This window comes from Sebastes fasciatus, chromosome 6 (assembly GCF_043250625.1).
Source record: "Sebastes fasciatus isolate fSebFas1 chromosome 6, fSebFas1.pri, whole genome shotgun sequence".
NCBI classification, from domain to species: domain Eukaryota; kingdom Metazoa; phylum Chordata; class Actinopteri; order Perciformes; family Sebastidae; genus Sebastes; species Sebastes fasciatus.
In genome coordinates, this window is record NC_133800.1 from 35076572 (window position 1) to 35086998 (window position 10427).

The window sequence follows — 10427 nt, forward strand, 5'->3', positions numbered from 1 at the left end:
CTTTTTAAGTAACTCTACATTAAAGAGTTGTTTTTTACCTGAGCTGATGGTCCGTCTGTCCGTCTGTCCTCTGTGAACAGGGAGTGATGCAGGGGACGATTCCCTACCTGGGGACGTTCCTGACCGACCTGGTGATGATGGACACTGCCATGAAGGATTACACCGAGGTCAGACACCCGACGTGGTGTTTCACTGTCATACATATTGTTTTGTAATGCCTCTTTGGCAGATTTTTATAGTTTTACCTTTCTCATGTTTTTTAATCTCTTTTTTTTCAGGGTGGTCTAATCAACTTCGAGAAGAGAAGAAAGGTGAGATACATTTTTGTGTTTGGTTGTAATGATCTGAAAAACATAAACATAGCAAAGTGGCTTCCAGCTCAGAACAGACAAACAGATGAAAACAAATCTGACTTTTTTTTTATTATTCTTAATACTTTTCCTGCTGTGCTCTCTACCTGCAGGAGTTTGAGGTGATCGCTCAAATCAAACTGCTCCAGTTGGCCTCCAACAACTACAGTTTCACTCAGGACAGTCACTTCAGGGAGTGGTTCGCCGGTGTGGAGAAGCTCAGCGAGGCGGAGAGGTTAGTCCGTCTCTTTGTTTGGTAAAAATATGCAGCTGGTATCAGGATAAATGACAAAATGCAGCTGTAACAAGGGAACAAATACAAGATCGCCCTGGTCTCATAACATAACGTTGTCATCACTTCCTGTTCCTGCAGCTACAACCTGTCCTGTGAGATCGAGCCTCTGTCGGAGTCGGCCAGCAACACGCTCAGAGCCAAGAAGAACGGAGGGATCATGAAGCGCTGGAGCGAGTAAGTGACGGCGTTGAGAGGGAGGGCGGTTGTTATTATTATTATTATACTTAAACTGTGTCCACATGTGTTACAACAGCCACATTATGCTCTGGTATCATGATTGTTTAAAACTCTTCCTCTTGTTATCATTTCGTGTCCAGCCGGCAGCTGACGGAGGCCGGCTGCAGCAGCGCCCCGGGCTCTCATTCCAAGTCCTTCGACCACTCGCACTACAGACCGTACCAAGGCAGCGGGGGCGGCGGCGGCGGCGGCGGCGGCGGGGGGGACAGCGGCGACGCTCTCAGCGTCACCTCCGTCAGCTCCAGCGGTTCAGACCTGGAGGACGTGAATGCCAGCTTCCTGTCCGACTCTCCGGAGGGACACGAGAGAAAGGTATGCAACGAGGACGAGACAGAGAATAACATTAATCCAGTAGAAGACGATTTTCCACTGGTGGAAAGTGACTGAGTACATTTACTCAAGTACTGTGCTTCAGTACACATTTGAGGTACTTGTACTTTACTTGAGTATTTTCTTTTCATGCCAATTTCTACTTCTACTCCACTACATTTATCTGACAGCTTTAGTTACTCTAAAAATTAAGATTTTTGCATAAAATACAACTATACTACAATACTTCTCTCTCTCTCTCTCTCTCTCTGCAGACGTCGACTCCTTCAGTGAAACTCACCGTCTCTGCTTTAGGACGAGAAGCTCCGGCAGCAGATACAACGTCAACGGTAACAAGTTTCACTTTTTTATTCATATTTTTATCCTTAAACTTGATCAGGTGTGTTTATAGATATTACAACATATTAATGATGTTTTAACTATAATTATATACACTGTCTGAGTCCAAAGTTAAATATCTCAATAATTACTGGATGGATGGATTGGCATAAAGATTGGAGGATTGAAGGATGAATCCAGATAACACTGGTGATCTCCTGATCTCCTTCATCTTAGAGCCACCAATACACCAATTATAAGCAAAAATATTAAACATTATTTGGTTCCAGCTTCTCCAATGTCGTCCTTTGTTGTTTTTTCTGTTTAATAACATAGTTCTGGACTGTTGATCCGACAAAACCAGTAATTAGGAGACATCACATTTGGGTACTGTGAAATTTTACATCCTAAATTATTCATCTGTTAAAGGGTCAGCTGATTAATGTTTTACTTCCATAAAGCTCGGAGAGAGAGATTAAATAAAGAAAAGAATTAGTAGCAGCAGAGGCCAAGATATCTTTATTTCTCACTTTTACGCCAAATTCACACCAGAGCAGCAGCGAAGTGCGGCCTGCGGCGAGCTGCGATCGTTTGATTCTGCGGCGAAGTGCGGCCAAACTAAAAGTTGGGAAATGTTTAACTTTTAACGGTGAAGTGCGGCCAAAGCCTGAAACACATGAACACGCCTCCCGGCTGCAGAAAAATGTAATTATTGCGGCGAGCTCCATTCGCCGCTGCCCGGTGTGAATTCGGTATTGAGTCTAGCTTGTAAACCACTGTATCCTACATTTCCCATAATGCAACTCAATCTCACAGCTGTTCATTAGACCTGGTTAACACCAACATCTTTTAAACTCCACTGCCCCAGTTTGTGACACAGAGCAGTACTCTTTATGACTTTAAGTAACCTGATGTTGAAGTATAAAGTTGTTCCTTTAATCCAAACGCTAACAGATGAAGATGAAGATGTCCTCACCGCCTCTTCTTTGCTCTCCCGTTCAGTTCTGGGAGTGCACGTCTCTGTCGTCTCTGGACACCTCCGGGACGGGCTCCAGCTCCGGCTCGGCCTCGGGCTCCAGCAGCGCCTCGTCCTCCTCCGTCTCCTCCTCCACGCCGCTGTCCGCCGGGCGCTCGCACAAGCGCTCGGTGTCGGCGGTGTCCAACTACTCGACTCTGTCGCTGCCGCTGTACAACCAGCAGGTGGACGACTGCTGCATCATCAGGGTCAGCCTGGACGTGGAGAACGGCAACATGTACAAGAGCATCCTGGTGAGTTCACTTAACAACGGCTTTCTGTTCTACAAGATGATTCAATGAGCATAAAATAATCACAATCTGCTGAATATAATAAAGAATAATAACAAAAACTAGATGTCACTTTACCTTTATATACTTTTACTACTGTTTACCATCTGTTAACATCTCTATATGTATATTTATTACTTCTCATTACGCATATACATCTACTACATTCCTGTTTACATTCAGTTTATCCACTTTGTAATTACAGTACCACCTATATATGTTATATTTTATCCCTATATTTTAATTCCTGCAGCATTTTATGTCTTAGAGTCTCTTTTTAACACAGAATTAACTCGAGGAAACTTCAGTTTTCTGGTCACATAATAGGTTGTAAAATTATTTGAAGAAATGATCAACTATTAGTTGATAATTAGAAAGAAAACACCCAAAACAACAACTAAATTGTTTATTTGCCGAGGTCCAAATTTAAACTACAGCAGCACAACAACATCAAATTTTGGTAAATGGTGAATTATTTTTAAATCAAAAAACTAATGAAAAACATGTATATGTGCAAAACAAGTTTAATTTCTGAAATATGAAGAAGAAGAGTGAAAGAAAGAGTTCAGTACTTTGCAGAAAAGTCTGACATTTGGTAAACTGGGTGCTTTTACAGGAATATAACTGAATGTATTTTACTGCGGTGAAGGTCAGAGTTTTTAAGACTTTTAAACTTTTCTGATTCAGGGAAACGATATTAAACAGCAGGAAGGAAATATAATTTTTATGTCTGACATTTTATCACTGTGGAAACTCAGACATTGTTTTTGTGTAGATTACAGTGACAGGGATACGAGTGTTTGACGTTGCTCCCTTTGATTCAGGTGACGAGTCAGGACAAGACTCCGGCCGTCATCCGGAAGGCGATGATCAAACACAACCTGGAGCGAGAGAAGACCGACGAGTACGAGCTGATGCAGAAAATCACTGAGGACAAAGGTAGAAACTAAAAACACTAAAAAAGGTTCTGACTGTTTGTCTCAACAAAGATCTGACTGAAGCTCTGCAGACCATTAGGAGACAGAAACGTCTTAATAAATTACATTTGAAAAGAACCCAGCCGTGGACGGGTTCAAGTAGAGTCATCTGTAGTTGTATTTTTTAAGACACTCTGAGCCCCGTTGTGGTTTATGTATTTCTAGTTCTGTATATACTCAGAGCCCAGTGGAAAGAGGGAAAGAAAATACAAGCATATGCTCAGCAATGGATGAATTCAAATATAAATATAGCATCTGTAATCTAATATAGCTACAGCATGTCGTTGGGTTCAAGATTCTCAAATCTCAAATTTGGCCCCCAAAGATTAACATGTAATAATTTTATTATGATTTTATTCTGTGGATTAAACAGAGTAATGTTTTGTGACTGTGGGGCCTCCGTACATATCAGGGATGAATAAATCATTATGTTCTTATTCTTTAGATTCATTAATTAATTTCTCCCCATCACTAAAGATATATACTTCAGACTGACTGTGTGTTGTTTCTTCTTCTTCTCTCTCGTCTCGTCCTGCAGAGCTTCGGATCCCGGACAACGCCAACGTTTTCTACGCCATGAACTCCACTGCCAACTACGACTTTGTGCTGAAGAAGCGCGGCCTGGCGCGGCCGATGCGGGCCAAGAACGTGGCCAGTTCCACACTGCCTCGCATGAAACAGAAGGGACTGAAAATCGCTAAAGGGATTTTCTGAGGAGAAAACCACTTCCTGCCTCCCCTCCGACCCCCCCTCTTTAACCCTCTCTGGTCTCTCACTCCTCAGGGGAGAAACATTTGTTGTTCGGGTGTGTTTGAGGCAAACTAACCTGAGGTGTCTGAGTTTGGACAAAGACACCGAGACGAGGAGACGCGATAAACGACCAACCTTTCTGTGGATTAGCAGAAAGCAGAGGAGCACCTTAGCACTTAGCAGGAACAGCTGTCGCGTCATCAGGACCCTCCGAGGACTTTAAAAAGGCCGAGTGTGACGCGGGAAAAAACGTCCAGATAGAAGCTGTTGAAGGCTGCGAGTTCATGACAACAAAAAGGACATGTTTAGCTGCGTCGGTGTCGGGCGCCGCTGCTCGCTGCTCGGTGGCTGAACCAGTCGAACTCAGTCGCGACTTGTGGAGAAGCGGATCCATTTCATTTCCTGGACCATAACTTTTTGTTTACAACTGTTTACATCTTAACTCGTCAGCTCTTAAAAGATTTTTTGTTCGAGCCTCTTTGCACCTTCGATAAAACATTTTTTAAAGTCCATCGGCAGCCTTGATCCCCCGTACTTCAGATTCATGCACGCCCCCCTCTTGGCCTCCCGGAGTGTACATAACACGAACAATACGAAGCCGCCGCAGCAGCAGATGTGCGCAACAGCTGGGTGTTTCGAATGTGTTTCTATTTTTTCAGGGAAACTTTTCTTGTGAGTGTACCGCCGCCTTTACCGTCTGGCCCCGCCCACGCCCCCCGCCTCGCTGATGTCGACAGTGTTTCTGGGACTGCAGCACTGACCTCTCTCCGCTCTGTGGACGCTGGGACTCGTTTCAGCTTTTTAACACCAGCGACGCCGACGTGGAGGGAACTCTTTTAACTTCTGAACGCTGCCATGTTACGAACAAAAAAAAAAAAAAAAAAAGGTCAAGTAGTCTGAAATGGAAAGTGAAACTCGAGTGGGGCACCGCCATGAATCACATCTTTTCTTTGTTATTAATGAATCGTAACCACTACACCGGGAAGGAGGTGGCCGTCCTTCGATCGCACTTGACCGGGACACTAAGGGAAGAACAAGTGAGCTGAAAACAGAACAAACTGAGTGTATATATCAATTAACACCGACTGTGCAGTATATTCTTTTTGAAACGGACCATGAGATTTTGTTAATAGACTCGATATCAACATATTTTTTTTCATTTTGCTTTGTACATTGTTTTTTTTTTTTGCATCTCTCTGCTCTGATATGGTGCTGCTAATTATCCGCTATCGCTTCACTGCTTTCTCTTCTTTCTGACCGCCGGCCGCCATGTTGGAAGACGACAGAAACGTCTCTTCTTACCTGCTGAGTGAGTTCATGATTGCTGTTTTCAGAAGATTATGTTTAATCTTTCAAACAGTCTACTATATATATATGGAAACCCATTTCTGCCAGGGAAAGACAAACAAACAGGCAAAAATAAAATAATAATAATAATAAAAAATACTTGAAAAATCATGTTTAATCTTTCAAACAGTCTACTATATGGAAGCCCATTTCTGCCATGACATGAATAACAAACAGGCAAAAATAAAATGATAAATAAAAAAAATACTTGTAAAATCATGTTTAATCTTTCAGTCTACTATATGGAAGCCCATTCCTGCCAGGAAAAGAAAAACAAACAGGCAAAAAATAAATTAAAAAAATACTTAATTATGAGATATAAATTAAATTAATTAAATAAATTAATCAACTAATTATTTTAGCTCTACCCATGAGTATGTTATCATTATTGATTATTAGTATCATTCCTATTTTTTTCTTTTTCTGGCACAAATGGGCTTCCATACACTATGGTGAAACCTTTAAAAAAAATAGATTTTCATAAAAAAAAAATGTAATATGATTAAAAAAGTTTAAATATTCATTTCATTAAACGTTTAATCTTTGGAAAAATCCTCTGAAAAACATTTTGACCCTAAAACTAAAAGCTAAAACAACAATAAATTAAATTAAATCAAATTAAATTAATTTTATTTCAGGATAATATGTTGTGTTCCTGAAATACTGCAGCAGAGAAACTTTGGGATACAAAAGGCAATTTATGAAAGAATTTATAAAAAATAAATATACATAAAATAAGATATTCTATCAGATTCTCAGGTTTCTTTCTGTCAGTGAGGATTTTTATCACCAAAATAACAATAGTCAACATTTTCTGCAACAGCAAACTGATGTTTTGGTTTAACCCTACTATTAAACGGGTAGAAGAGATGGACTGTGTTTTAGTGGGTCTTCCAACATGGCGGATCCTCCTTCATATCCATCAGTAACCGCTTTCCAAATGTGCCATGACGGGCTTGTGTGTTGCAGTCGCAGCCGACGAGTCCTGCTGATTTATCCTGCAGGACGTTTTTCTCTCGCGGCGTCGGCTGTGTGGTTTACGTGCCGGTGATGACAGCAGAGTCGTTCCTCTCTGGGCTCGCTGCTCTCTCTTAACAGGAAGTGTGGAAACGATTTTTTTATGATTTCCAGATCTGGAGAGGTTGTCAAAATACAGAAAAGCTCCTTAAATCAGGCGGTGAAAACACAGCGCGTAGGAGCCCAGATGAACGACGGTGATGCTGCCAGAACTGCACACGAGGGAACAAACTGTTCTCTCTCTTCTTTCTGTGCTGTCCATGATCTGTTTCTTTGAAAAGGAAAAATCCAACCTAAAACACTTTTTATCACTGTTTTAAAAAGCAGTTTTTGGTGATGTACTTTCCATTTTTAGGGTGCATATTTCTTTTATTCCCACGGATACAACAGTCATTTTTAAAGGGCTTCTCTTATAGATTCTGCACAGTTCCTCTCTGTTTGCACACAACACTCACTAATTATCTGTCTTATTGCCCGTTAGCTTAGCCCCAACCCCGTTAGCACATATGCAGTTTACAATGACCTCGAAGGTGGCAGTTTTACCCTCAAAATTCAAAGTTATTTCTGAACCAATGAGTCCCAAAAGTAGACAAAAGCAGCTTCTCATTTCCAGCCGGCGGCCGTAGATTTTGCCGTCTGAAATAACAGCTGTCGCTAACAGATTTTGTCAGCCGTATTGTGCTAACATAAGCTAACTATTAACTTGTTTTAAAACGAGAACCCTGTAAAATGGCTCTTAAATACGCACTTATGCTTCATACACAATATCATGTTTAACGCTGCATTCACACCCGATCAGACGTTGCGGCGAAAATGCACGTTATCCCATTCACTTGAATGGGGGTAGTGTGTTTGGGTGCCGCAAAAAAACGCATCAGCAAAAAAAGTAGAAACAGAATCAACTTTTGGAGAAATGCAACTCGAAATCAGTCACGTAACCGGCGATCCGGAGCTGTACAGCCCAGCCATGATGGAACAAAAGACGTTAATACATCGCAGTCAGAGGGTCATTAAAGTGACTCTCCCACACCGCCGCACAACCCTACGCCGAATCGCTGCAACGCCTGATCTGGTGTGAATGCAGCTTAAAGCTTAAGGCAAAAAGTCAACATCCTCACCTGTTGATGATCCATGCAAAAGACATGGGAATAGATAAACAGCTTGTATTCAGTTATTGGTCCTACTATTATAAGTATGATGAGGAAAAATGTAATGAAATGCATATCCATCTTTTGACTTTAAAGATGAGGACGAACCAGCATGTCTGACAAACGTAATGCTATCTTTGGTAACACTGGCTGCAGTTGCAGGAGTGTAAACTTTCCCGAATCCAATAGAGAGCAGCACAGAACCGCTAACGTTAGCCTGAACTCTGATAGCATCCAGCAGGACCAGCTTCCACACACACACACACACACACACACACACACACACACTACACAGTGGATGTGCAAATTGTGAACGTGTCCTTATTTTTCACCTTGTAATCCAACGCTCTTTGGCCTTGAAAGTAACTCTCGGTTACGACTGTAGTTTATAAGATAGTTATTGCACATAAACATGTTGCATAGCATCCTGGGAAATGTAGGAAATGACTGATTAAGGGGAAAGTGGGTTCACCAAAAACACTTTGAATATCTGAGGTTGGATTCTTTCTGAGTTGTTCATATCACCGACATACTACGATACTACGTTCGCCTGGATTGCACTGCGACCATGTATTGCCTTTTTTGTTATTTTTTTTCACCTGCATGAAGTTCATAATTCTCTTAACGATCAAATGAATGACCCCCCCCCCCCCTTCCATCCCAAAAAAAGAAACCTGCGAAAGCAATATGGTGGCGAGCAGCAGGAGGCACGTCGTCCGGCTGTCGTGGATGTTGTTCGTGCCACTGTGGCGTGAAATCCTTCGCTGTTGATCACTGTGACCTTTGACCCTTTCACTCTGCCCCTCTCTGCCTGTTGATTGGCGCGTCATGTCGAGCACTGTGAACTAAAAATAGAAAGAAAAAAAAAACGTCACGCTCCCTCTTAATGGTGTCGTAGTGAACATACAACCGCCCATTCGCTCATGTTGTTGGCGAGCAGCGAAGGCGACAGGCTTGACCCTCCATGTGCCAAAAATAACCAGGAAAAAGAGAAAAAGGGTTCGCTTTTAACAGATCTTTGCCTTTCACAGTGAGAGAAAAAACAAAAAAACAAGTTTGTATGTTTACTGTTGTCGCATTTTTCTGGAAAACAAAAGAGGGGTGAGAACACTACGATGTCCGGACCCGTTTCCCTGTGGAGAATTAGACTGGCGTCCAAGAAACTTGAAGCAAAGGTGTTTGTCCGGAGCTGCAGATGAAGCTGTTGTAGAAACTATTTTTCATGTTTTAATGTTCTTTGATGTCTTTCAGGATCAAACAGCTGCCAAATTAGCAAATATTATAAAAAAACTGGAGCGTCTCTGCCGTCAAAACCAGCAACTTTTAACCATCAAGCAGGTTTTTATTCCAACCAAACTACAGCTGAGGTGCGTTCACCGACAACAAATGTCACTGCAAATTTCTGGTTGTAATTATATGAAGGAAACAAAGAAACTCAGTAACTTTATTAGCAGCATTTTAGTCATGAAACATTGTTAATAAAGTGGTCAACAGTGTCATTAGTTTTCTAAGAACAGTTTATGGTCTAAGAACATTGTTAAAATTAAATAACCTGTTGACTATTACGTAATATATTTCCTCCCACTGCTGCTCAACATTTTACACCAACTTTGAGATATATTTGTTTTATTTTTGGCCAAGTTTCAGGGATGAAAACCACTTTAATTATGGTGAAAACCCAACAGAGCAGTGAAACAAACATTAAGAGTGTTACAAACAGTGTAAAGCTTTACTTCAGTGATATATTAGCAACTTGTTTTTACAACAGGACCTTCAATTCACCACGTCGTCTGTAAAAAAGTGTTTTGGTATCTCCTACTTGATCACAAATTGATTATAGACTATGGAGAAGCACTGCAGCAAATTTAATTTTATTTAATTTAATTTAATTTTCATTTGAAAAGGGACGATGTTCATTAATCCACATTCAAACAAATATAAATGTACTCGAGTTGAGCCGAGAGGCTAGTTTTCATCAGAGTTTTCATGTACAATAGTTAAGAACATTCTACATTAGTAAAAAGCATATACAAGAGAGTTAAACAGGATGACTGCAAGTTAATGTCACACTTTTGTTCACACTGAAACAGTCAAGTTTTAATTGTTTACAGATTCCTGAAAAATATTCTATATTTGTCTTATTATCAACAACTCCCATGAAAAACCCATAACCAACTAGTTTGTCTCTCAGTACTTTCAGACTTTCTTCTGAAGACATCTTACAATTATATAGTTTTTTATTTTTTTTTAAAGGGTCAGTAATGTCCTAAACCAAACTGGTCACTTTTCCAAACACACCTTGAACGCAGCATCAGCTCCTTCTCTGTTTGGTTGGAACAAAAACATTCACATC

The 10427-nt window shown here is 41.0% G+C and overlaps 1 protein-coding gene across 9 annotated transcripts in view; it reads left to right on the forward strand.

Annotated features, from left to right (window-relative positions):
• Positions 1–8726, forward strand: part of ralgds (ral guanine nucleotide dissociation stimulator) — a 69970-nt gene extending 61244 nt beyond the window's left edge. For 6 of the 9 annotated variants that reach the window (XM_074639492.1, XM_074639487.1, XM_074639486.1 and 3 more), the window contains exons 10-19: positions 81–167; positions 279–311; positions 464–585; positions 724–819; positions 963–1194; positions 1467–1541; positions 1867–1917; positions 2533–2799; positions 3660–3774; positions 4351–8726. In XM_074639492.1, the coding sequence (XP_074495593.1) occupies positions 81–167; positions 279–311; positions 464–585; positions 724–819; positions 963–1194; positions 1467–1541; positions 1867–1917; positions 2533–2799; positions 3660–3774; positions 4351–4526 (1254 nt within the window). In that variant the 3' untranslated portion in view covers positions 4527–8726. Of the gene's footprint in view, positions 1–80; positions 168–278; positions 312–463; positions 586–723; positions 820–962; positions 1195–1466; positions 1542–1866; positions 1918–2484; positions 2800–3659; positions 3775–4350 lie in introns of all 9 variants that reach the window. The other 3 variants (XM_074639488.1, XM_074639491.1, XM_074639484.1) reach the window with 2 other exon arrangements.
• The last annotated feature ends 1701 nt before the right edge of the window (positions 8727–10427 follow it).